At 50.9% G+C, this 26625-nt stretch overlaps 9 protein-coding genes across 9 annotated transcripts; 3 read left to right on the forward strand and 6 right to left on the reverse strand.

Moving 5' to 3' along the window:
• Window positions 1–613: 613 nt before the first annotated feature.
• LTR84_013174 (uncharacterized protein) lies at window positions 614–3718 on the reverse strand (the record flags this gene model as incomplete). Its single annotated transcript, XM_064856679.1, has 3 exons — window positions 614–1431; window positions 1484–1696; window positions 1744–3718. The coding sequence occupies 3 exons, from the start codon at window positions 3716–3718 to the stop codon at window positions 614–616; spliced, it is 3006 nt and encodes a 1001-aa protein (XP_064707855.1).
• A 707-nt stretch (window positions 3719–4425) lies between these two features.
• LTR84_013175 (uncharacterized protein) lies at window positions 4426–5526 on the reverse strand (the record flags this gene model as incomplete). The annotated part of the gene is made up of 2 exons (XM_064856680.1): window positions 4426–4614; window positions 4675–5526. The coding sequence occupies 2 exons, from the start codon at window positions 5524–5526 to the stop codon at window positions 4426–4428; spliced, it is 1041 nt and encodes a 346-aa protein (XP_064707856.1).
• A 900-nt stretch (window positions 5527–6426) lies between these two features.
• LTR84_013176 (uncharacterized protein) lies at window positions 6427–7725 on the reverse strand (the record flags this gene model as incomplete). Its single annotated transcript, XM_064856681.1, has 3 exons — window positions 6427–6932; window positions 6992–7444; window positions 7602–7725. The coding sequence occupies 3 exons, from the start codon at window positions 7723–7725 to the stop codon at window positions 6427–6429; spliced, it is 1083 nt and encodes a 360-aa protein (XP_064707857.1).
• Window positions 7726–8844: 1119 nt separating this feature from the next.
• Window positions 8845–11010, reverse strand: LTR84_013177 (uncharacterized protein; the record flags this gene model as incomplete). Its single annotated transcript, XM_064856682.1, has 1 exon — window positions 8845–11010. The coding sequence occupies one exon, from the start codon at window positions 11008–11010 to the stop codon at window positions 8845–8847; it is 2166 nt and encodes a 721-aa protein (XP_064707858.1).
• An 829-nt stretch (window positions 11011–11839) lies between these two features.
• Window positions 11840–13000, reverse strand: LTR84_013178 (uncharacterized protein; the record flags this gene model as incomplete). The annotated part of the gene is made up of 1 exon (XM_064856683.1): window positions 11840–13000. The coding sequence occupies one exon, from the start codon at window positions 12998–13000 to the stop codon at window positions 11840–11842; it is 1161 nt and encodes a 386-aa protein (XP_064707859.1).
• Window positions 13001–16091: 3091 nt separating this feature from the next.
• On the forward strand, window positions 16092–17441 carry LTR84_013179 (uncharacterized protein; the record flags this gene model as incomplete). Its single annotated transcript, XM_064856684.1, has 2 exons — window positions 16092–16124; window positions 16182–17441. 2 exons carry the CDS (start codon window positions 16092–16094, stop codon window positions 17439–17441), a joined length of 1293 nt encoding a protein of 430 aa, XP_064707860.1.
• Window positions 17442–19505: 2064 nt separating this feature from the next.
• LTR84_013180 (uncharacterized protein) lies at window positions 19506–20103 on the forward strand (the record flags this gene model as incomplete). Its single annotated transcript, XM_064856685.1, has 2 exons — window positions 19506–19742; window positions 19804–20103. 2 exons carry the CDS (start codon window positions 19506–19508, stop codon window positions 20101–20103), a joined length of 537 nt encoding a protein of 178 aa, XP_064707861.1.
• Window positions 20104–20664: 561 nt separating this feature from the next.
• LTR84_013181 (uncharacterized protein) lies at window positions 20665–23163 on the forward strand (the record flags this gene model as incomplete). The annotated part of the gene is made up of 2 exons (XM_064856686.1): window positions 20665–20885; window positions 20946–23163. The coding sequence occupies 2 exons, from the start codon at window positions 20665–20667 to the stop codon at window positions 23161–23163; spliced, it is 2439 nt and encodes an 812-aa protein (XP_064707862.1).
• Window positions 23164–23532: 369 nt separating this feature from the next.
• LTR84_013182 (uncharacterized protein) lies at window positions 23533–25598 on the reverse strand (the record flags this gene model as incomplete). Its single annotated transcript, XM_064856687.1, has 4 exons — window positions 23533–24135; window positions 24217–24581; window positions 24652–24946; window positions 25002–25598. 4 exons carry the CDS (start codon window positions 25596–25598, stop codon window positions 23533–23535), a joined length of 1860 nt encoding a protein of 619 aa, XP_064707863.1.
• Window positions 25599–26625: the final 1027 nt, after the last annotated feature.

The following is a 26625-nucleotide window of genomic DNA, read 5'->3' on the forward strand; positions in this document are numbered from 1 at the left end:
ATCTTGACCATTGAAGGCAGGCCCCCTTTATTCGAGGTCAGTCGCCTTGTAAAGTGGCCTCTGAGATACCTCGTGGATTGTTCTTAAAATATACCTTGCCAAAGCCACTGCCAGCCCCAGTGATTATCACAACCTTCCCTTTGGCTACTCTCCGTGCCCTCTCGGAGTCTGGCGCAATTGCTGGATAGACATCCCGATGGATTGTAGGAGTAAATTGGAGCGCCCGGGTCCAGTAGTCGGGGTGGGAGACAGGCAGCGACATTGGAATGCTTGCTGAATTTCTTCAAGTCTGGGAGTGTGACCGATCCAGCAAACTCCTGATCGTCAAGCCCAATATTTAGCTGCTTGATGGTGGTAGGCGTTCTAATACTGATGGTGGGTAAGCACTGAGAATCCAGGATATCTCCGAACGGAGAAGAAACGCCCTTAGGAGTACCTGCCGAGGTCACTGCACAGAAGCGTTTGTTAGACGTAGACTTATGGGATTGAATTAGACGATATCTGGGAACAATTTTTCTCTGGAATGACTAGTGTTCTAAGGACAACTCGAAGCACTCGAGCTGATTCATCGGCGTCCGGATAGGTGTTTCGGCTTCTAGTTAGGTTATCTACATCAGCGCGGTCCGAATTCACGAATCACACTCATGGGCTCCTGATAGACGCCCAGTGGTTCGTGGATAACATCACCAAAGCCAAATGCACCAGGGCCCCCTTTTCTTATCCCTGCTTCCGTTTGGCCCCAAATAGGTGAGCATGTAATCCCAAGCACAATGACAACCACTCCATACTTATACTCTGAAATGCCTAATGCTTTCCCAGTATTCGCATCAAGGACAGTTATCAAGTCTGGAACCGATGCAATCACTTCGGTTGGTGCAGTGTCCCCATGTTGGTGCTCAGCTAACAAATTTTCATTCATGAATGGGATCCGTAAGGTTCCGCCTTCCACCATTACTGGCATCGATTTGGCATCGATCTGTTCCGTCTCTTCCGTCGGTATCGCTTGAATGACGACCTCCCCGTGCGAATGCCCTTTGTAGAGTCGCCTTTCCACGCCTACAATCTTACCGCGGAATAAGACCTTAGCCGCCACAGGTCCTCCCACTTCATGCACAATTTGTTCTGCAACTGTGTTGATTGTGTTCGTCTTCCTCGCCCTGGCAATGCAGCGGCCGATCCTCCATGCCTGTGACATGGTGTTTCTGATACTCCATTTCCGCACAAGTTCAGTGGTTGTGGGCTTCGCTGCAAGACCAACATAGTAACCCATTTCGACTGCAGGAGCTCTTAACGTTCGATCAATTGACTCATCGTCTGGTGACTTGGTCATTATCAGCGCCCTACCATCACCGGACGAGATGGCGCACGGTGTGATCTGGTTGTCTTCGTGCACCGCTACAGTGACTTGCCATAAATTTGGAAATGCACGGCCTAGCATTGAGGTCAGTAAAACACAAAAAACTAGGGAGAGGTCTAGCAGTACCCATCCAATCTGCATCGACAATGGGGCGATTGAAATGTCTCGAAGACCCCATGCTCAGCGGCAAAAGACCGTTTGAACCGCCAATTTCTAGGCCGATGAGAGCATCAAAACTATCCTGACGATAGTATTCCAACATTTCGTTTATGGCTTCGACGGATTCATTGGCACACAACCTCTCCTGCGGAACAGCCGGAGAGCCCATGTTGCCTGCCCCTATTCGATAATCAGTGAGATTCGATGCATTCCGAGATTCAACATACAATATATTTGTGCCTCGGGCTCTAGATCATCAACGTCCATGATACGGAAGTTATATCCATCATTTAGAAGTCGTTTGAGTTTCAGGGTCTCTGGATATGGTGTCCCACCACCGCCGCAACCAAGAACGTAACATCCGTCGCACAACCAATCGAGATCGCTGGACGAGACCAGCCATTCTAGCTTTCCACTGTTCTCGTTTCGCCGGATCGTTGGCTTATAGGACTCGATGTCTAGCTGCTCGATTTCCTTCGGAGCTTGATAAGCCTCCTTATCCGGGACGAACTCGTATTCGTGCTCGACTGTCTTCTCTTCCGCACGCATATCGTCTATGAGAGCGTGGTGAGCACCAAAATCGCCGACGACTTTCACGATTGTCCTAACGCGATTGTCAAGGTACTGCAGTGGCAAGGACTCCTGTTCGGCTATACTTATCGTCCCGGAGTCCGCTCCGTTGGCGATGGCCTTTTCCGTAGCCAGAGCAGCAGCATGAGCGAGTGCCTCCTTCACAGTACTTCCGGAGATATTTTGGATGATGTCAACGGTGGCGCTCACTCTTGACATGGCTGCACCGACGGCGTTTGCAACATCATAGTGAGGCGGACGTATAATTGCCCTCACTCCCTCTAGATCATCCATGGCGATGATGGATCCACCGCCAACTAGGATGAGGTCTAAAGGCCTCGGTGATGTTTTGACAAGATCAATAACCCTTTCCAGCTGTTTCCGGATACATCCTTGTGCCTTCTCGATGATATCTGTGCCAAGAACACTCAGTGCGGTTTTGTTAGCTCCAATGATGCTACGTCCCGAAGCAACGGCGATATCAGTTGTAGTAATCGTGTTTCCGCCGAAGATCAATGCTTTTTCCTTGATAGCATATCCGACTGAGTCTGCTCCAACTATAACCTTGTCATTGCCAATATCTCGCCGCACGATCGATCCTCCACCGATACCAATGGACTCGACCTGAGGCATGGCGTAATTGATCTTGACGCCTGCAATCGAAACATTTGCATACGACTGTCGCGGGTATCCAGAGGGTAGTAGAACTCCAACGTCTGCTGTTGTCCCGCCAATGTCGCACACTATTGAAGCCTCGTTCGATGTACCATCAGCATATAAGCCACTCAGATACGCTGCACCACGCATAGAATTCGTCGGCCCAGAACAAAATGTCCGTATCGGAAGGCGAGCAGCGGATTGAGCATCAATCAAAGTTCCGTCATTCTGTGTGAGGTACAATCTACACCGTAGATCGAGTCTTCGCATGGCCGTTCGAAATTCTGCTACCGTCTTCTGTGCGAATCTGTGGATCGATGCATTGAGAATTGATGCATTCTCCCGTTCTAGGAAGCCTAGATTGGAGATTTCCGAAGAGCAAACTACACTCACGTTGGGGAGTGTCTGGCGAATAATGCTTCGAACTCTTTCTTCCTGGTGGAAGGCTCCGTCGAGTGGTGAGAAGACACCACACACAACGACTGCCGTAAGCTCCTTTTCTTTGATCGTCGCACACGCGTCTATGATTTGCTGCTCCACGATTGGCGCCTCCTCGCTTCCGTCAATGTGGAGGCCACCATCCACAAACGTATGCCAGCCATACATGATATCCTTCAATGAACTGGGAAAATCCGAAAAGGGAGGAATTTCTTTAGTGAAGCTCTTTGACAGTCTGATCACAGCGACTTTCGATAGATGTCTCCGGTCGTGTTCGATGACAGCATTGATGAAATGTGTGGTTCCAATTGCGACCGAGGAGATCTGCTCAACAGGCACCTTGGACTGTTCCAGGACATGTCTGACAGCATTCTCGATCCCAGTTGTGACGTTGGGCGAGGTCGTGGGTGTTTTATGCGCTGCCACCACACATTTAGAACGATCTTGGGCGGTCGTATCGACGATGACTGCGTCGGTATTGGTGCCGCCGACATCGACGCCTATACGGTAAGGAAAGTGGTTGGCGATTGAGCCCATTGTCGTTAGTATCGAGGTATGGTGGACAATAATAGAGAGACTTCTTCCTGGTCAGGCTGACCTTGAACGTTCGTCAATGGAAATTATCGAGCTCTTGGTTATATGTTTACATCTTGGGGACTTGATCCTTCCGCAACTGAAAGCGCCTTGTGTTAAGATCGTCCCTGGAGATTCAAGGTGCAATCAGATCTATTGGCTGAAACGTCTGTCGTCTGTACATGCTGTTTGCTCGTTGTTGCTGTCCCGATTGGGTGCTAGATGTCGGAGATGGAGGATCGTCTCCGAGGGCGGCACGGAGTTGGAAATAGACTTTGACAAAGACAAAAACGTCAAATGACTAAACCATGGGAGTTCTAGCACGGCGAAGTACTAGCAAGATGCTCGATTGCCATGGATTCGTCGATTGGTGGATTTACGTGCTGGAGATGGCTAGAAAGATCAGTTGGCATAACGGTATTCTGGTTGAATTCCACTTTTATTCTCAGGCTCTACCTGGAGATCCTCTATCGCTCTCAGCTGTACAGTATCTGATATCTAGCATAGTCTGTCACTAACAGCTGGGACCTGTCCTTGTGCATATCGCCGAGGGAAGCTAACCTGAAATGTGAGCTTCAACACAATTGAACCGCAAGGCTATACGATCAAGGGGCCTTGAGTGGTCCTGTTCACTACTCACCCTCCCCCATTTCTGACTGTCGCAATTTGATCTATTCCGACATCATATCCTCCTCGTCTCGAATCCATGTTTCTTTGGTCCCAGCAGACTCCTCCACAGCAGCGAGCGAGCCATTCTCCAAGGCTATTTGGGGATTGATACAGCCGAACTTAGCCAGACCGTGTCCCCCAAACGAACCGCAAATCAAGACTTCCCAGGTTCGTAAGTTGACTTGGTATGTCTGCATCTCAGGTTAGTCAGGACCTTTGGCTGTGTTTCGGATAAAGGAGCATCAGCTTACAGTCTCACGGTAGAAAATATTATGTTTTGCCTTGGTCCAGACGCCCTGGACGAAGAGCCGTGGGTGTGTCCCCGCCGCTTTGGTTCCGTTCTGGACATTCTTCAAGATTCTCACGAACCTGGCCGCGTCAATGTGCATCAGACGTTCAGCAGGATTGTTGACGAAGGCCTCGACTTGGGCTGGGGTTAGATTGAATGACTGTCCAGATGTCGTCGCCGGTGCTCTCCCGCCGTGCTCCATCAGGGGGTTGTACCATCGTCCACTGTAGGATCGACGAATGACGCAACTCACGAGGTTGGGCATGTCGTGGAACGGGAATTTCTCTGCAACCACGTGAGAGATCATGATGTGTCTGACATTTTTGACTGCATCCCAGGCGCCTTCGCCTCTTCTGGTGAAGAATAGCTCGCAGTGGTCGTCGCTCAAGTCGTAGACTGCATTGGGCTTGAAGTATGTCTGGCCTTCAGCATACCACTGCTTACTGACGATTAGATTGGTAAGCTTGGAGGATGGAAGCTTGACTGCCGTGAAAAATCTCTCAATCCTCTCCATGAATGATGTTGGCTTGGGCAGGGGGATTACAGGTCGAAGGTGAAGGCGTTGGTCTACACCAAAGGCTTCGTCGAAGATCTTATCTCGAATCTCTGGTGGAAGAGTCTCAAAGAAAAAGGAACCACGATTTGCTCTCCATCCATGGTGGAATGGTCGTGGTAATAGTGGGAACCTTGAGCCATTTCGGCAGAAGAAGAATCCAGATCCTAGCAGCGCAATGGGTACTGTCGCGAGAGCGATCACGGGAACCCAGGACATGTTGAACATTGTGAGGGGACGCAGGGCTGAGGTACCAATCATTGGATTTAGAGAAGAGTAAATTGTCAAAGGACTGAACAAAGAAAAACCGGATCTACGATCAAAGACTGCGTTTGAGAGCTACCTGTGATGATTCTAGTTCCTGGAGGCTTACACCTTTATACGGTCTCGGCAAACGACATCATCCATGAAGGACCTCAGAGGACTCCACAATAAGGCTACGAAGGTTAAACTATATGTTGAAGTTTAGATAAGGTGCCTGAGAGCCTGATGACTCCCGTATACACGTCAAACGACCAATCCGAGACTTCAATTTATGCCAATTGCCCTAGGACGATTGTTTCACGACCACATTCGGTGGAACCACCCCCCAATGACTCCTGGAAAGCATGCCTTGTGGCCAAAAAGCCAAGGCAGAATGCTGGAAATAGTGTTCTGGAGGCCAGAAATCCTTGAATATTCCCCCAATACTCCAAGGGTCTCATGTGGATCCCACCCACATGTGGATTTTCACAATCCTGCCCCTTTCTGGGCAGAGCCTCGTCTTCGCGTGCAGCTTAACGGCGTTTTCATCCTCAGTCGCCAAAAAAAGATGAGCAGAGAGATATTGCTCGTTGTGAATGGGGATCACTCAAAGAACAATGAGGCTCCTAAATGTCATGCATGATAGATTGACATTTTGGACATTGAGAAACACACATCAAGGACTTTGTGCACGTGGAGGACGCAAATTCTAACATGTGGACTTGAAATCGATGCATACCAAAAATGGAATCACTCAAATATCTCATTGCTACTGGTAACTTCCTGCCTCGCAAGTTCGAATTCAGGCGGGTTGTTGTGCACTGGCAGTTTCCCGCAAACTCTGAATCATGTCCAGCGTCCACCACTCAACCACCACAGCAACTGATTGACCAACTCTAACAGCCTGACTTGGACAATCTATGAGTGCCCGACAATAGCCTTGGGCTTGTATGGTTCTTCCAAGTACTTGACTTCATCATCACTGAGCACCTTTCCTCGCACGGCGACTGCCTCATCCAAACGGTTGAGATTACTGAAGCCCACGATGGGGATGGTGTTCTTCTGGATGATCCAAGCCAGGGCGACTTGAGACATCTTCCAGCCCTTCTTGTCTGCAAGCTCCTGCACACGCTTGATGATCTCCTTATCCTCAGGACTGACGTTAGAAAATGTCGGATTGCTCTTGGTACTCTCCTCGCGTTCGGTTGCGGTAGAGCCTAGAGGTCGTGCCAGTAAGCCTCGGTACAGTGGTGCCCATGGAATAAGGCCAACACCCGTCTCGTTGCAGTATGGGTTCATCTCTCGCTCCTCCTCACGATATGCCAGCGAGTAGTGGTTCTGCATGGAGACGAACTTTGTCCAATTATGCTTCTCCGCTGCGTGCTGCAATTTGGCGAACTGGTAAGTCCACATGCTTGATGCTCCTGTTCATCGCAAGAGTTAGCCTGCAACAAAAGATATTAAGAAGATAATCTCAGCATACCAATATATCTGACCTTCCCCGACTCGACAAGATCATGCAGAGCCTTCATCGTTTCCTCAACCGGCACAGTCGGGTCGAAACGATGGATTTGCAAAAGGTCTAGATACGTGGTGCCCAGTCTCTCAAGACTTCTGTCGACCGCATTATGAATTGCTGTTCGACTCAGACCTCCTTGATTGACGTAATCCTTGGACTGCTTCATTTCTGCACCCCACTTGACATGGATGGTACCAGGTTCCTCACCGACAGTGCCATAAGCCTTGGACAAGAGGACGAGCTTGTGTCGTGGTAAGTTATGCTTCTTGATGGTCTTGCCGATAAGTTCTTCGGAAACACCATTGGAATAGACGTTGGCTGTGTCCCAGGTGTTGAGGCCACGATCGTAGGCGCCTTTGAGGAGTTTATCGACTTCTTCCTCGTCATCTATCACCCACGGTTGCCAATCTTTATGGCCTACGCGATTGAAGTTACACGATCAGCACTTGAGCCCCAAAAGAGAAGAGCAGACACAAAGGTTGAACACTGTCCCAGATGGGAACCAGCTCAGGATCCATAGTACCCAAGAGGGGAAGCGGAATGCCTCTCCGCTTCGTGCGCAAGACTCACTCACCGAAAGACATGGCCCCAAGGATAGGGACGGACACTCTCAAGCCAGACTTCCCCAATTGGGTGTATGAGACCTTGGTGCTCTCCAAGCTAGCGCGGAGCGGGGCCGGTAGTCCTGAGTCACCCATCTTGAAGTATTGGAGGGGATGGCGGTGAGAATCGGGTTAAGTTGGGTTGGTGACAGCAAAAGGCCTACTCAAACAGAGTCTTGAGCGTGAATGACGATCCTGTGGAATTGTTGATTACAAATATCAAATGAAGGAACACGAAGTGGGAGAGGTATTCTTGCAAGAAGAAGTGTGACGGATCGGCTTCGGCAACAATCAATCAAAGGCTATCTATCTATCAACAACTCCAACAGCTCGGGGGGGGCTTCTGTGTCTTTTATACATATCATCACCACACCCCCATTGACTGCCCGTCTCCCAGCGTCACAGCGACCCGCTAGTTGGTTACCTTCCTCAACTAGGTAGTCGAGCAGATCAAGTACTTTGCTAGGGTACATCAGGTATGTACTTAACCGGGGAGTGGCCGAACATGCCCAAACGACCTAGTCAGCCAACTAACTAAATTACCCGGGGGCGACCCAGCAACTCAAACATCATCGCCGTCGCGTCATTCGGTTCCCCGCTCCAATAATGAACAAATTGGGAGGATGTGGCATTTTTCATTCGACAGTGGAGTTCCGGCCGAGGATATCATTATTTTGTTGGAGAAGGTCAAGATCAAGAGGATCCAGATCCAAAGCTTGATCCGGCCATAGCGGAGTTTAGCCGATATAAAATCCAGGTGTGTCGCATGCTTGGGCTTGACGAGTGCTTGATTTCCCCTAACACAAGATACTTACATAGGTACTTCTGGAAGCCATAAATCCGTAGGGATGGTCATCGAATATGTCAGCAAATAAACATCTGACCATCCGCTGGTTCATTTACGATGTTTCAAAGGGGTATTGGCTGAGTCCATTGCCGACCATCGATCGTCGTAATGATAATGTGGGATTTCCCATTGCGTGAAGTAAAAGTACTAATGATACATTTTCTGCGATGAGTGCGTACCTACAAGGAAAGCAAATGGAACCCGACCAATGTAGAAATACAATGTGCGTTTACCTTCCAACCACCCAATCCCCGTAAGAAATGCCCATCAAGCCGTGTTGTCGTATTCAAGTCGTGTCATTTCAACCGAGAAGCCCTTTCTCCTCGAATGCTTAGCTTTTTCCCATTTCATATCGTTTTCCGTCCCCATCATCTATGACCGATTAGATCCATTTCGTCCTCGTCCTCCTCGTCTCCATCTTCTTCCATAGCCTCGTCTTCGCTGCTGCTTTCCTCGGAGTCCCACTCGTCTTCCATGTCCATGTTTGGGCTAGGCGAGTTAGGGCGGCCCCAGAAGTCGAGGTCGCCTCCATCTTCAGGTGGTGCGGTTTCCCGTCTGACAGGTTCAGGGGTTCGTGAGCTGGTCCCGAAGTAGCTTCCTACAACAGGTGACATGGATCGGGCAGATCGACCTGTTGGGGAATGTGGTAGTAGCCAGGGTGAGAATGTGGTGGGAGATCGAGGCACACTTCCAGCTACGTTGGGGACTGGTTGAGCCACTGTCCCCGTCGTAGGTCCGGTTTCCACGGATTGCACGAGCTCGCCAGTAGGGGTATGAGTTTGACTGGCTGTCAAGGAAGCTTCACTTACTCCAGCATGGTGGGCTCTCTCCGCTTCCTGTTGAAGTTCTGGGGTTTGCTCGGCTCCGAGAAGCTCCAATTGCGTAGTGTTATATGATTCACAATTTGCACATTTTAGTCCAAGCCAGTGGTATCTTGTGATACTTCGACTGTTGCAGTCATTGCAGAATATGTAAGCTCGATTGTCACGATACTCCTCTGGCATCGGCTGGTCTTCAATGTGTCTGTCCAGCCTGCGAAACTGACTTTCCATGTTGGCAATACTTTTTGAGCAAATCGGACATTTGTAGCTGGTATTGCACCATTCGGCAAAACAAGATTCGTGAATACCATGACCACATCGCATGAATGCAACAGGCTTGTTTGAGGTAAACATGTACTCTCCACATATTGGACAGTCACATTTCGTACTTCGTTCAATACATTTGTGAGTGCTTTCTGCTTGGATCGACATACAAGCAGCGCATGTTTTGCAGTGGAAGAAGTCCTTGCCCAGGCCTTCTCCCAGTCGACAAATCCCGCAGTCATCGCAATGATAAATAGCCTTGCCTGGGTCGTTGTTCCATAGTTTGCAGACTGAGCAGTAGTAACAAGCTGCCTGTACCTCACAGGATTTGCAAAATTGCGAGGCTTTCTGGGGGGTGCCACAGAGCATGCAGAGCATATGCTTGGTCTCGCGCCGTGGAAGAGTGTGTGTTTCGGATTCATCATGGCACAGTCTGCAGGTATACCATTGCTGACATGTATTACACTGCATCTTAATATTTCGCTTGTAATGAACACAGCCCAGATCGGGCGTGGCCGATTCCGCCGAATGTTCAACACCGTCATGGGCGACCTCCAGATCCAATGGAGCATAGGTTGGAATGAGGTCCTCTGGCCTGACATTGTAATCGACATCATGAGCAGACCCAGAAAGGATAGAACTGGGGGATGTGGGTCGGTTTGGCATGTCCCGTAACCGACCCAAAGAAGCTTTTCTAGGCTGAGGAGGCTGACTATTCTGATAGCGTTCCATCATTATCACATGAATCAGTCTGGACTTTTCGGCAGGGGTGCCGGGCCCTGCCCACACCCCATTGATTCTTTGTCGAACTGGACCCATTCCATCGTCTTCGGGGAGGGCGCCGGAGCCGTCTCTTCGCCGAGAGTGATCTCCGACCGAGTCCCTCACAGGCGATGGGTCGAGATGTTGTGTCACAGATGACAGGCCAGAGGTACGTGGATCTGACGACGAGTGCGATCGACCACTGTCGGCATGAACCCTTGAACGGTAAGGTAAATCATTTGCGGGGTTGAGTGATGTGTCGCTGTCGGTTCGATGATTTGGCAGTACTACCGGTCTCGCTGGAGGGACAACATCCGGCTCAAGAGGAGGGAATTCGGTAACTGCTGAAGAGTCCAGATCCAGTAGTGGTGGGGGTACGTTGTGGGAGTCCATGGCCTCCAAAGGTGGGGAGGGCACTGAATCGAAGCTGTTCAGCTGACTGGCCCATAGCTGGATACTTCTGGCTATAGATTGAACTGTGGTCTCGGTGCGTTCGGCTTCAGGGGCAGAAAGTTCTGGGAGTTCTGGAGGAGGAGATGTGTTCCAAAAGCGGGTGGGATTCCAACGTTGCAGGTCAGGGACGGTAGGTAGAAAGCCAGGCGATTCTTCACCGGTACTCAACCGGGAGATTCGCCTCGCTTGGCGCAGGACAGGCTCGACGATGAACGAGGGAAGATAATCACTCATTGACGGGTAGAGTTTCGTAGTTGACCATACTAGGCTGTCTGAGGTACCCAGGGAAAGCGGCGAGGAGGATGGACGTCGGGATACAGATGATTGTCGCGTGATAAAGGAGGAGAGAGGGCGAGAGGGCGGATGATGGTGGTTTGTGTGCTGGAAGATCAAGCTTTCGAGAGTCTGGGGAAAGGAGGGATGGAGATGGGGATGCAGATGCAGATGCAGATGCAGATTCAATGGCGCAGGGAACCTTGGAAGGCCAAACAGTCGCAGTCATGTATGGAGTAGATGGTTTTACGGGTAAGGAGAGTGAGTTGGAAAGACTGACGTCGTGTGTATCCGGACGGAGGACGGACTGAGAGGCCTACCGAGTAAAAGGCAGGTGGAGGTGGACAGAAAGTGGTTTAGACCGGGCAAGCCTAAAAGACAGCTGACATGTGAAATTAATCCGAATCCGGGCACGTGATATCGGACTCTGGATGGCAGTGGCACTCAGAATATTGGTTGATGTTTTTACATGTTATATGCTGAGGGTTCTGGATGCACAATACTCCCAAGCCAAGGCTTTCAAATACAAGGCTCTCTACCCCTGCTGAAGTTTTTCGTCTGTCTGTGACCACATTGCAAAAAGCCCCAGTGTAAGTTTGATAATGGCCTGATTTACCTGCTGTTCATCTTGGCCACGATAGTTTTCCCCACCTAAGAAGCCATCCTCGGTGCAGAAGAGTCAATGATTTCTCTCACCCAATTCTCTCGGCAGACGATTTTAGCTGCCTGCACAAAAAAGTTGACCAAGCCCGTATTGCCATGCGTAGATCAGCACAAGTCCCCCGGGATATTATTTTGCATCTTCTTGAGCCGCAGCCTCTAATCCTCGTAAGGCTTCCTCTATCTCGTCAGGCTCGGTAATAGACCACACGCCTCCTCCTTTGGCAGAAGATCGGCCAACTTCTTTCGAAACCAGATTCCGTCCCACCTTGCCAGGACCAACTCCGAGCCATCGCCGAGTTCCAGCCTGGCGATCCAAATACTTGATCGAATCCCACCACAAGATGGTGTCGATCGCTTGTCTTGCGAAGTTCTGAATGAGATCTTCCTTGGATGAGAAAGGAAGTGCTGTCACATTGCTGATGCAGGGAATTCGTCCGGGGAAAGTGACCTTATCTGGCGTGAGAGCTTTCTTCATGAATTCAAAAGCAGGCATCATGATGGGACTGTGAAAAGCAGAGCGTGATTTGAGTTCCACCGCTCTGGGATCGTGGCCGCCAAACTCGCGGATGTGGACCAGTAGATTTCGAATGCGTTGGAAGCTGCCGCTCAACACGATCTGGTTTTTGGAATTGGCATTGGCGATGGCAACCCGTTGAATGGCAGGCAGATCACTCGAGTCACCTTTGGTGCCCTCATTGTTATGGCCCAGGAACTCCTTGACCGCGGCTATTAGCGAGTCAAGCTGATCGGGTTCACAAACCAGTGCGATCATTCCAAAGTCTTCACCCGACTCTTCCTTTGCTTTTCGCGTGCACTCGCCCATAACGTCGCCGCGTCTTCGTACCAAGTCCAAGGCAAATTTATATTCGAGATTGCCGGCCGCTACCAGTGCGGCATATTCGCCCAGGCTGTGACCCAATGTGACATCGATAGCTTCGTCGGTCTTGAATCCAAAATCTTTTTCCAGCACCCGAAGGATCATGATCGAAACAGCCATGATGGCTGGCTGGGCGTTCTCACTTTTGTCTAGCTGCAGGATTGGACCTTCGTCAATCATTGTGGATAGTTTGCAGCCGAGGATCTCGTCCATTTCTTCGAGGAAAGGTTTGCATGTTTGGGGGAAGGCTTCTACCCAAGGTCTGGTCATACCTTTTCGTTGTACGCCGTGCCCAGGGAAGAAGAGTGCCGTTCGGAGTGTGGGGGTTTCTGTTGATGTGGCATAGCTGCGAGGAGAAGATTTGATATTTCGTGTTAAGCCACGACAGGCTATCTGAGGTAGTCGGGACATGGTGGAGGACTCCAGGGGGAACGCGTGTTGGATCGAGCGAGGTGAGCGTGAGATTACAGCATGTTGTGAGGATCAGGCGTGGTGAACCCAAGGACTGATCGCACAACGCAATCAAGCTCAGGAGGCAGTCTAGGGTTCACAGACGACAATGGCAATGGCAGAGGAAATGCTTCTAGAGAGGTATGGATGGCTAGGTGTGTTGAAGTAAGATGGTGATTGAAGGTGATTGCAACTCCATGAGTCCGGGGCAGGACGGGCGATAATGGAGGGGAGGGAGCTACACAGTTCTGCGGAGAGGGAGGTACTCGTAGGTACTTGGCATAGAATTATTGTCCATTCAAGCTTGGCCTTGGAGCTGCTGCCATCATTGCCCCAGTCCAGCTGCACTTTGCCCCCCGGTGCCCCGGACTACATAGGTACCTACCTACCTACCAGACAGCCGTTCCGTCCCGAAGATTAGGCACATGGGCCCTGGGAACCGCCCGAGAGGCCCTGCGCCACTCCCACCAGGCTTTCCACACTGCCTGGGAAAAGGTACTCCCGGCCAAAGGAAATTCTGATGCTGATGCCCGTGCCTCAACTACGACCGAAAATCTGTGAATTTGAGATGATCAGTTCATATCGCTGAGCTGCAACAGGTATCAAATGGTAAGACGTGCTTCAAGGCATGATGGGATTCAGGGTAAGTAATGCATTTGGAGAAAATCCGCATCAAGACTGAGGACAGTCTTTTCAGCATTGCAGAATTCTCGTTTGATCATCATTGAAGGGACAGCCTTGAACAAAGTCGTGGGACTGTGGTATGAGGCCTTACCTGAAGCACGGTCGTGAGTTTTGAGAACCACTCGCCTGTGCGAATCTGACACGGGCATCTTCATCACTGGCGTCCCCTCTGACCACGACACCATCTGAACATGCCCAAATACCCAAAACAAAAATCCCCCAGGTTAATCAGAAGAAAGACTATGAGTGGAGAGACAAGCTGGAAGAATTTGAATCTGAAGGTCGACCCTTGGGCACTAAAATTAGGTAAGCTTGGGTGGTTGCCGTGCCCACCACAAAATCCACAAAGTCCGACAAAGTCACTGCCCTCTCAAAGATCGGCCGTCATCGACGACCCTCATCCTTGACCCTGAGTACATCCTCCTGCATTTTCCATACCTGCATCTCAGGAGCTACTTTTATATACAGTGGAACCAATTTACATACGCTCTCAGCTACAGGACAACATCAAACGCAGTGCCCAACTACCTCCTCACTGCGACCTCGAACAACATCACACCGACCATATATCTTTCTCATGCGTGCATGGTGACCCAACACGCATTTTGTCCCTAACCACGAGCCCAGCCTTGCTGCGATGCGCTGTATAGCGCTACTCTCTGTCGCTGGACTGCTTACTACGACTTCCGCCATAGCAGACCGCTACACTCCCTTCTTCGATTCACTATTCGGCCTCTCCAACGATGACCTACTTATCAAACGCCAGAATCCTTGCCAGTCAGGCTACAACTCCTGTGCAAGTCTCGGGGCGAGTGATGTCTGCTGTTCACAAGGATCAACCTGTGCCCTCGACCAGGCTGGGAACATTGCCTGTTGTCCCTCGGGTGCGGTCTGCACAGGCAGTATAAGAGGCACAAGAACAGGATCTGCCACGTCGGGCACCAACACTGGAAGTACCACTGGGTTTGTTCTAGGAGGTACCACCACTTCAACCACGTCTCAAACCACCGCCCAGACCACCGGGATCGGAGGTGGTGGATCGACCGTGCCCAACAATTTCTATCCATTTATATACATACCAACCACCTATGCCAACGCCGCTTTATGTACGAGTGCCTACTCCAGTTGTCAAACAGCATCAACATCATGCTACGTTGCTCTGGCCGGGCAGAACGGAGTTACCGTCTCCGGTTTTGGTGGGGGCATTACTGTGCAGGGAGCCTCTGGGACTATTCTCAGTACCGCAAGTAGTGTTTGCAGCTCTCTGAGCCTTGCAGCCTGCTATGGATTGCAGGAAGGACAATGCGCCGGGTTTGGGACAGGGCAAGCTGGCACCGCAACAACCACTGGTTTTGTGCAGGTTGGCAATGATGGTCCTCGTCAAACAGCATGTCCTGGCATCTTGTATGCAGCAGGTGCTGGCGCTATGTTCGGGGCTGTTGGAGGTTTATTATAGGTATTTCCCATGAGCATTTTTGGATGAAAAGGGACTTCAGCAAGACCATAATATCTCCAAGTTCGAGTTGGACATATCACGACGTCACGATTTGTTGATATAGTGAGCGGTAAATATGCACAGAGTCAGTCAACAGAGTTATAATTTCACCCTTTATATGGCCATCTTCCGTGGAGAAGTGTTCCGGAACAGCACTATGTGTGTTTGTCTCACAACATAAAACATGAGCCACTGTCCCTTGGACCACTACAGCGTGTCACCAAAAATGATCCACATGGCAAGGACGGTACCTTCCGCCAAGTCATTGGGACTCGGTTATCGGGAATGACTTCTTTTTTCGGGTACAGCCAGAATAAACTTTGCGATGCGAGCAAGCCTCTTACTACTACCAGTACGAGGTACTCTCGTACGCAGTGCTGTTCGTCCAAGTGCATGGACTTGTACCCTCACAGCCACGCCCACTTGGTGGCAGTGTCTAGACCTACAGTGCAAATCTGGTCCGTGACCTCACTCTCTGCATCGTCCCGTTCTTTGCCATGGCCTCCACAGCCCGTTTCAGACGTCAAAGCTCTCAAAGAGCACTGGTCTGTTACTCGACATCCATTGGAAACCTGCGGTTCCTTTTCAGCTCCCTCTGAGAAACCTCGCGCTACGCAAGCCTAACTGAATTCTCTCGTGATAATGTGTCGTTCGCATCGGCTGGTCCTTGACTTCCATGGCTGATTCAGAATTTTAGAAACCGTTCTATTGAATCAAAGCTTTTGACCTTGGCTTCGTAGGTATGGCAATGCAATGCATATATACTGGGATGGAAGAGTTCGAACCGAATTCTATATTTCCATTCCAACCAACACAACGGCTTTGAAACAAAAAAACAAACTATCAACGATATAAAAGACTCTAACCACAAGGATGAAAGTCATCATCATTGGCAGCGGGCTTGCTGTAAGTCGGTCTCCGGTTCTTCCTCGTGGGGTCTGTCTCTCCTAACCGCCATTCCAGGGCCCGGTCCTAGCACTTGCGTTGAAACAGCGCAATATATCGTGCAAGATCTTCGAGGCTCGCGACAAAGCTGCCTTCGAAGGAGGATTCGTTGCCCTTGCACCCAATGCCCTTCGTGCCCTCGACCGCGTTGGTGTCTACGACCGGATCTCCAACCAAGGATGGAACTATGAAGAATTCCAATTCGTTTCGTCCCGTAACTTGGGCAGAATTGCCACGATCCTCAATGGCAGCCAGAACAAGTACGGCTATCGCGCGCTTAGAATATCCCGAGGCGTTGTCCGACAGACTCTGCTGGAGGTCTTGAGGGAGCAACAGATCGACATTCAGTACGGGTCCAAATGTGTCAAGATCGAGGAAACCGACCATTCGACTGTCGTTGCCACGTTTGCCGACGGCCACACCGAGGAGGCCGACATCTTGATCGGTACCGACGGCATCCATTCTCGAGTCCGAAACTACATCGATGCATCAGCGATACCGACTTTCAGCGGCCAGATGGGCGTGGGTGGCTCTCTCCCCAAGATGAAACTTGGTCCAGAAGCGAACACCGTTTACATGCCATGCATGGTGCTAGGAAAGTTGAATTCCTTCGCATTCATGCCGTGCGACTACAACGGCACGCGAATCGGATGTTTCGCGACGATCGAGAGCCAAGAACGAACGCGAGAGGAGTGGAACAAACTGCAATCGGATAAGGATACACTCCAAGCATACATGCGGTCGCACCACGAGCACGAACGCTGGCCGGAGATCGTGCACCGGGCGAGTGAAAACGTCGACAAGGACACACTCACCCTGTGGCCGTACTACAGCGTGCCGAAGCTCGAGTCCTGGAGCAGCGCGTCCGGGCACGTGGTGGTGATCGGGGACGCGGCACACGCGATGCCGCCGCACGGCGGACAAGGGTCGGCGATGGCATTCGAAGACGCGCTGACGCTGGCCGACACGCTGTCGCGGATCATGGACGACCGTACGACGACGAAAGACGGCGCATCCGCATCCGAATCCGAATTCGAATCCGACCTCGACCTCCCACACGCCCTGCGGCCCTGGCAGACGGCCCGGCAAGCGCGCATCGAGAAGATCCTCGCCTTCACGGCCCGCAGCGGCGACACCAGGAAGGCCTCGGCCAGCACCCTACGCCAGATCTTCAAGGAATGGGCCATGTGGGCTTACTTCCTGTGGGTCGGTGAGGATGCCGGTCTGTCGTGGATCTACCATTACGATACCAATGCAGAAACGTTTGGGAAGTCGTGATTGACGACTACAGGATCTCTTCTTCTCTGAGAAGAGAGCGATGCGCCACGAAATAGATGAGAATGCCATTGTGCTGCGCGCTGGGAAGTGACATCACATCATCCTGAGCTGAGTTTTTGCGTTTGATCTGTAAATACTAGCATCTGTTATATTGGGTATTGTTGGGCGTCCACCATGAAGCAGGTAGGCGCCTGGATGTTTAGTTTTCTGATGTCTCGGTAGCTCCATTGTGTATACTATATCTTTCTAAGACGTGCAGTTTCTTTTCTTCAAAGATACCTACTGGAGCCAGGGGCTAAGTCCGCTTGATCGCACACATACTAGGTAGTTACCTCAACGGCTTGTCACTACAAGACCTGCAGGTCACAGTTACTATTCAATATATATTGAATCATGTCTCTTCTCCCATTGGTTGGACAGTAAGAGGGAAGTTTTCTATTTCAGTCACTCCCGCAATGCTCGCGATGACATGACATCATGAATATGCATCTACTGCCCACTGCATGGGAGGCAGTCTAGGCTTGTTGCTTCGTTGCTTACACTTTTCAATGCCAGGACGGAGTGCACGCATCGTTTCATTCTCGAACAGGTTGTTCCTCGTTCCCACTTCACCATCGACGGCTTGCATGGCGATTGGCGTGGTCGGACGATTATGCTGATACCTAGGTATGGATGTAATAGTGGCCTGGTTTGTGAGATGTGATTACCGGGTTCCACCGTTGTCTTGCTTTGGGGAGTTCAGGTAAGACTGGCGGCCATCGTGACCATGGTTGTCAGCCGTCTGCAAGGCGCCCGGGATAGCCTCTGGGAAGAGATGAACATGGTTCGTCGGGAACTTCTGTGTCTCCTGTTCTACTAAATCCAGTAGTACCTAGGTAGTGAAGGGAGTATCCTCGACTTGAGCCACTTGTCCGGAGGTTTTACCCAAGCATCGTGGTTGGAATTTGCAATGCTTGTGTAGACCACCGATATCATACTCGTCATCAAATATGGACCTTGAGCAATCCCCTCCTTACAGCTTGGCCTTTTGTCCTCTTGAGCAATATCCTTCGACAGATGTGAATCTGGTTCACGTGTCATCCTCATGCTGATGGAAAGGTACAACTTTCTCAACCCAGCCCGCTTCCCCGTAAACGCCACTGGGTGACAGTTATTTCTGTTTGTTTCCCCTCTACTTTCGAGATGGCATTTCCGAAATTTACCTTTCGAAGAATGTCCGATGTAGTGTCGACCCTGGCATACCCCACACCTATTGATGTGCTGATCTGCCGCGATTAGGCTCTCTATGCTCGCCTAGTACAATGTAGTAATCATCACTTTTCTTAGCGTACTCCCTCTCATTCAAAATTGGCAGGGTTGTGCTGCACTATCATCACCCTTGTCAGTCGTTGAGAGTTAGGATAGGTTAGCTGAGGTCTTCAAGTATAGTGACCTGGCAGGTAAAAAGCCCATACCATAAGCTATTCAGAATCATGTAATGGACCTCACATGTAAGCCACTCAATGAATCAAGAGTCAAGACTCTGACTAGAGGGAAAAGAACCATCTTCGCTGTGACTGTGCGAGGTGAGGTCTGGAGAGAGAAAGTGACTGCTTCGAGCTTGGAACTCCATACTTCACGACCTTAAGGCATGTCTCAGTTCTTTTGTCCGATGACAGATCATTCCGCCTTATGTGACTGGCCCTGCAGCAGGTTGATTCGATTACACTTCTTTGCTCAAAGCGTATACACCGAGGATCCCTGCTCGCAGGTCAATAACTCAGCGAGTGGATGTCTCTTCGAGATATTCTTGGGGTTTATTGGATATCAATACCGCTGAGGGAGGCAAACTCATGGTAATCCCGCCCGTGCCTTGCAGATGGGTCAGAAAGAGACATCCAGACAGAGGATGGACAAATGCTCTCTAGCCACTGGTAGGTAAATCCGTTCTAGCTTCCAGGTCGCGTGGAGAGGAAGCTATAAAACTGGAAGCAGCCCACACTTCCCCAGGTCAGCATTGTAGCTTCTCATCGAACCCATCTTCTCTTTTCACTCTCGTTTCCTCTGCGCTGCGATTGATCAAATATGAAGCTCGCATCTACCTTTATTCAATTGGCCTCAGTGGTCTGCGCTGCTGCTGCTGTCCTCCCTCGAACGGATTGCGGTAGACTCAGTCAAGCATTCGCCGAAGATGTGGTTGCTAAATTCATCACCATCTTGAACCACCCTGACCCTGCTGCTGCAAATGCGACCGCACAGGCTCTTCTCGCCGATGGATATCAGGAGATCAGTGACTCAATCCTTTCACTAGAGGGTCAACCTGTAGGGCCATCCCGTGGCAGAAATTGTCTCTTATTGCAACAAAGCTGACCCTGTGGGATAGTTGGGTGGCATTACCTTTGAAGGCAAACAAGGATATATTGAAGGCGTCCTTGCTGCACCACCGGTGGAGGGTATCACGACCAACGAAATCCTCGTTGCCGGAAGTAGCAAGATCTTGTGGTATTGGACGTTCTATGGCATTGGCTCAGGGGAATATGAAGTTAAGGGGTTCAATCTGTTTACCATCACCGAGAAAGGACAGATCAGTACCCTCAATCTGGAGTTTAACAGTATTGCTTGGGGACTCAATACTGGTTATCAGATCATCTTCCCAGAGGGAGGAGGTGCTCCCACAAAGTGATTGACTCACATTTAATGGGGGAATATGTGTTACTAGCCTGAGAAAGGCTTGATGTTGATAATGATAATACAATGCAACAGTATACCCATTTGATGAAGCAGTTCTGGGTCAAGGTCGCCATTGCCCACCTAGGTCACTGGGTACATGTTCTGCGACTGTCGTTCGCATAGGCTCGTGCTTGTTTGCCCTACCTTGCAAGTCTAGTTGGATGACCACTCCCGCTGCCACGTGGACCTTGACGCCGGATAAAGGCCATCGATCAATGAGATCGAAATAAGATGATCAAACATACCCAGGTAAGCAGGTAGTTAAGAGATTCTAAGCTAAGGGCGTGTCTTACTGTGAAATAAAAGTGAGTGTGACATCGAATTGCAGCGGCGCCAATTCCCACCTGTGCGCCCATAACCAGGAACGCCCCTCAGCCCCGGAAATCTTAAAAAAGTCAAGAAAGATCTCTGATCAAACATAACAGAATTGACCTGGCACCTGGGCACTCACCGGTCTTGACTCCTCATGAATCAGGGTCGCAACGATACCGCAAACTAATCGCCCTCTTGGATCATGACCAAGAAGAAGCCCAAGGCTTCCACATCACAGGTTGCAGAAGTCACAAGTCCGAGTACTAAGAATTCCACCACTGAAGCTGCCAACACTTCCGCCGCCGGTACAATTCCTCCTCCGATCACCACAACTTCAACATCTTCTCCTGCAGTAAAGCCAGCTCGCGCTTCTGCCGTTTCTACTACTCCCTCAACTCCCACCCTGATCATATGTCGTAACAAGTAATTGCCCATCCTCGTTCCCAAATCATCTCAACCGCTAATTGTTCTCTCCGCCCGCAGACATTGGCGATACATTTCCTCTTACCATGGACCATGGCTGAATCTTCCTCCCGAAGTCCTGGAAAGCCTGGCCTACAGCAACTTCTACTCCCCGCGTCCTCAGCCCGTTGATCCCGCGGTATTCTTCGACCTCGTCAAGATCAGACGTCTTATTGAAGATGCAACAAGCCTGGCCGTTCGCGCGGCCAATGGTACCACCTCCGCCGCACTTAATACTTCTCTGAGCGCTGCCAACAGTATCTACAACAGCAGCGATGCCGAAGTGCTCGGGATAGGGTTTCAAAGAGGCGGTGGAAATGCCAAATTGAGTCGTGAACGCAGACATCGTATGAGGGAACATGCTACTCAGAAACTGTCTTCTGCCTACCACCTTGATGAGATCGCTACCAGCGTGGCCACCATGCAAGCCGCCTCTGCCTTGGAGGATGTTGCCAAACATGTATTGCAGCGGAATCAGCTGGATCCTGACGCCCAATATGTGCACTTCTTCCATGAGAAGATTCCTTCACGGTCAATGGCTGAATGCACCAGTCTCGATCCATTGAACGATATCATTCGCCAGCGGCCCACAGAAGCACCCCCATACCGGACAAGAGCAGTCACTCGCGTTTTCAAGGAAGACTTTGAAGGGGCGGCAAGAGATTGTACCGATGGTTTGGCTGTTTTCAGACTCTATCATCCACAACACCAAAATCAACAACGGGATTTAGTCCTTTCCCGAGATGCCGAGAAGATGTCGCGAGATTCGAGGACTGAGATGAGAGTGGAGGAAAAGGATCAGCCCAGTAGTCTAGAACCTCAACTCCTTTTCCACCGTGGCGGAGCCTACCTCACCTTGGCTTGTGATCAGATCGCCCGTGCGTTGCATGGAGTGCCCCGAGGTGGTACCAAACCTCAGGATAATCCACCTACTGCGAATTCAGAGGCAACACTACCACCACCCAGCGACATAGACCGACAAGCAGACCGGGATCGTGCCGAAGCCCGGAAGCTGGTTAGGACATATGCAAAACGAGCACTTCGAGATTACACCTCTTTCCTCTCTCACTTTGATTACACGCCTGGTCTCTCCTCCGAGTACACTGAAGCTTTTCTGGAGAAGGTGAGCGCTGTCAGTAACAAGAATGGTCATCGATCGCGGAGCGAGAGGCTTCTCGATATCGAGTCCCATTCTCATTCTGGGTTGTCTGAAGCCCTAGTCAAATATGAGAGGAAGAAACAAAACAGCCTCCCGCAATCTTTCCCGCCAATCCCAAAACCTACAATCCATAAGCTAAACGCCTTATTTGCGGCAGTACCGCCATCGGACCTACCTCTCTTTCCACCAGACCCAATGCTGGAATCGGCATCTACTGCCTCTCATCCACTATTCTCCCTTCCCGATTTTTCCGAAGCAGTGACTTATCACCCTCTACTGACCGACGTTCTTCATTCACTACTCCTTTGTCATGGCTTAATCCAGACTTCTACCAAAGAACATCTTCGCCACGCCCACATGGTTGCTCGGATCGCTCGTGTCTGTGATGGTTACCCAATCTTCCTCGCAGCACGTTCACCGTCTCGTGCAGACTGGATTGAAGTGCTCCGGCGCAGTAAGAATTGGTTGGGACTACAAGCAAGCTGGGAAGATCTGTGCGCTCCAGCACCGCTGCCAGGACACGGCAAACAAGAGTCCAAAAAGCGTAAAGAGACCGCAGATGAGAAGCATGAGCGAATCAAGCAGGAGGCAATCAAAGATGCTCTGTCGGATGAGAGAGTAGTCGACGAAACGACGTTTCGCGCGAGCGTCAAAGCACGAGAGCTGAGAGCTGCAAGGGAGGAAGAAGAGGAGCAACGTAAAGAGTACTGTCGTGCCTCTTCCAGTTCCTCCCTTGACAGGAATGGCAACATCCGGCAACAACAGAATGGCGAAGCGCCCGCTAATGCAACCCAATCACAGCAGCAGCAGCAGCAGCCCAAACGGTGGGCGCAAGAAGACGGCAAGGAATATCCCATCACGACGGAACGAGCCGAGCTGATCGTCCGGTGGATCATGGATGCCCCAGCACCAAGCTCCACCGACGGCGGTGCAGGGCGACCCAAGAAGAAACCCGGCGCGAAAGGCAGGTTGAGAAAAATGGCCAGCACGGCATCGAGTCTGAGTCGAGGCAGTCGTGGTGAGAATGGTGGGTTGGATGGATTGGAACGCAGTGTGGACAGCCTTGATTTCTTGGATTGATTAACTAGGGGAATATATCACACCCCCTGAAAGCCCGTCATTGAGTGGGTAGGTGGATGCATAGACACCTGCACCAGAAAATCGAACAAATCCCAAAGATGCTTGCATCTTTTCAGAGGCCCGATGTCGTAAATGTCCTATTTTCGCGGGCAGGCCGTGCAGATGTATGTAGACTTGAGCTGGCTCATGCCAAAGTCACAGAGATGTCATTGTGAGAGTCTATCAAGCGATCTTGATTTTCTAGGCATCAACGGTTCTATTAATACTACTACTTGCTGCCTACTCGACTCCATCCCCACACAATTCGCTATCATACTCATAAATCGATCGTGAGGATATGCAAACTTGACAACACTCGCCGCGGGCGCCCTACGAGCTCGGAAATCTCGCAACTTCATCCACCCGAACAACCCTCCCACTCCCACAGCCCGCCGCGGTAAGATGTCTCGTCGGCCCAGCCTCGAAAGTATAGGTCCCGTTCTTCTGCTGCAGGACATACTGATACTCGGCGGTCACGCCGGCGGCGAGCCAGATGTCGACATACCACTGCGGATTGCGACTCGAATAGTTTCCGGGGTTCAATGGCAGAATGATTTTGCTTGGTTCGTTGATGCCGTTGCCGAGATTCGTCGTGTTGCCCAGAAGGAACACGTTCTGCCCGAATGCGGTCGTCGCGTTCACGCTGAAGATGACTTCGCTGAAGCACGAGGTCGTGATGTTGGGTGCGCCGGCCCCGACGGCGGCCGTGTAGCTGCCCGTGCTGTTGTGTGACGTTCCGTTGCATTGGGTGCTGTTGAGCCCCGTGTTGGCGGAGGGGGTCCAGGCGCCCCAGCTGTGGGGGTATTGTCCTGCTTTTCGTTGCGCCATCGTTACGAAGGAGGCGAACGACCAGGTTAGTTTTGAGGCCGAGGTGCTCTCGCCGTTGGTTCGGTTGAATTGCTCGCTTAGGCTGCCGTTCGCGGGGGTGTATTCCTATGACGGGGAGAGGGGGGTTAGTTTGGTGCTGGTGGATTGCAGTATGAAGAGGAAGGGACAGAGGGAGATCAAACGTACCTGTACGGCTGACACGAATCCATCTGCGTAGGTGGTCATTGCAGAAAGGATGTCTTCCATGACTGTCCCGGTATAGTTGCTGACGTTGGCGCTGGGGTAGATGTCCCGAAAGAATCCCAGGCTGTCGTCGTCGATGCTCAATGTCCCTGTCCGGTTGATCTGTGCGACGGCATCGTAGAGCAGTTCGGCCGCACCGAGTGTGCACAGGGGCCATGCTCCTCCGCCAAAGTATGTGTCTTCGGGGTACCGACCGATGAGGACGGCGTCGGGCGCAGATGCGTTTTTGTTGATCGGGTAGAGGTTGCGGAAGCTGTCGACGACTACTTTGTGGGTTGCGAGCATGCGGGAATTGCAGGGTTGTGTGTCTAGAAGTATTCCTCATGGTCAGCACTGCTATTCTTTTGAATTGGGATAGTGTTAAAGAGATGAACTCACGACTCGCATCACAAGTGGCGTTAATGTCGAAGTTCGTGATGGCCGCCAGGATTGGATCAGCGTTAATGCCACTGCGGTTGACGTTATTGACATTCACGTCTGCAGTCAGGTAGCCGCCAGTTTCATTCCAGAAGTTGTGTTCGAGAAAGCATAGAACTTGGGATGCCTGTTCGCACGCAAGACACTCTTCATCAAGTTCTTTGGCAAGGAATCCGCCTTGGACCAAAGCACGGTGTTGTGCGGAAAGTGTGAAGAAGGACGAGCCGTGTACCTCCTCCCAGAGGTCGTAGCCTGTCTGTAAAGCGATAGGATGAGACTCAGCGTTGGAAAGGGTTTCAAGAAGAACTTACCTGGTTCCAGTATTGCCCAACATACTTGAGATCATTGAGCACCAATGGCCAGTAGATCTCTTTGTACTCCTGGGTCTCATTCAAGCCGATGAGGACGGGAGCCAGATTCATAAATGCGATTGCCCTCAATGCTGGCCCATCTCGTTGTGGACGACCCCAAGTACCATCAAAGCTGGTCAAGTTGCTGTAATACTTGGCCTCTCCAAGCCCATCACCAGCAGGCCATAGAGACCCTGAGGGATTGGTAACTGTCTGGAGAATTGCCTGTGCTTTGGTGTAATCTTCGATGGTGGTACGGAGAGATCGGTTCCCAAAGATCAACTCATCGATGATCATCATATAGGTGAGAGCAGAGTCTCGAGTCCATGTGAAGAAATAGTTGGGGTTGACTGTTGAAGGTGATGCTACAACGACACCGGGACTGGCACCCTCAACCCAGCTTGAGTTCAGTCCACCAATGTTGGCGAGTGCCCCCTCAAGAGCTGTGGGACGTTCTTGGGCAATAAAGGCAGATAACGTGTTGGCCTGTCGTCGTTCCGGAGTGGGTGAGGCCGATGCCAAAAGACCCCATATGGCCAGCAAGACGAATTGTAACATGTTGTCGAGGTTGGGATATACTGTTCCAGCAAGCTAGGAGCAGCTTGTCATTGAGAATCCGAAGGAAGTGGAAGCCTCTGTGCCTCGTGAGAGCTACCTGGGTACCTTTTAAGCTTGAGAAGCTCCAGCTTCGATGGACACTGAGACCCCGCCCCAACAATGGACTTTTGCAACTTTTTGCAAGAGAGCTTCATAACCATGACGCACATTGATGACGACCCGACCCACCTGCAGCTTTAGCGCCCGGCGGAATCTGGGGATACACGGTGGAGTTGCAGTGCTAAGCTTCGAGGAGGCAGCCATTGCCGATGAATACGGGCCGAAAGAATTGACGACAATTGGAGCGAGTTATTAAAGTATTGGTGTGTACAGGCGAGGATTTATTGGGGGAGGTACCTCTAAGAGCTCGACGTTGTCATCGACGCTGGGAGAAGTTCAAGTCGACGCCGACAGGGGTTGTGTGCCAAGACTGATCGACGGTTCAGACACCAACACCTTCACGTCCATCAATTCATGTCTTTGGGGTATGCAACGCCACGGCGTTCCTGTGCATCTTGTATCTGGAAGAACTCACCTCATCACTCTCGTTATGATGCTTGAAGCGTAGGCGTGCACTGATCGGAGTGACTTCAAGTCAAGAAGGGGCAAGTCCTTTAGACCTGAGCCTTCTGTGTTCAGCAAGGACATGATGAAGCCATCTGTGATCACAAAAGGGAGGGATTTTCAACATGCTACGGATGATAAGATAGACTTACTGCCTACGGTGATCAAAGGTGTCGAGTCGCCACGTGCATGGTTCACGGACATGTTTTCAATTTCAACATTACATCCCTGAGGCTCTTCTCCGGCATTCTTCCTTCCCTCCATACAGATATCCAAGCATCAGTGTCTCACATTGCCACCACACCGTCTAACAACGATCAAGAAAGAGGTCCAGAGGATTTGAAATGAAGGACAATATCTGCCGTCCTACCTTCTTACGCGTGGCCGCCGCTTTTGGTGAGGAATTGACGTTCAATGCAGCTGG

The sequence above is a fragment of the Exophiala bonariae genome (assembly GCF_035927105.1).
Source record: "Exophiala bonariae strain CCFEE 5792 chromosome Unknown scaffold_9, whole genome shotgun sequence".
Classification (NCBI taxonomy): Eukaryota; Fungi; Ascomycota; class Eurotiomycetes; order Chaetothyriales; family Herpotrichiellaceae; genus Exophiala; species Exophiala bonariae.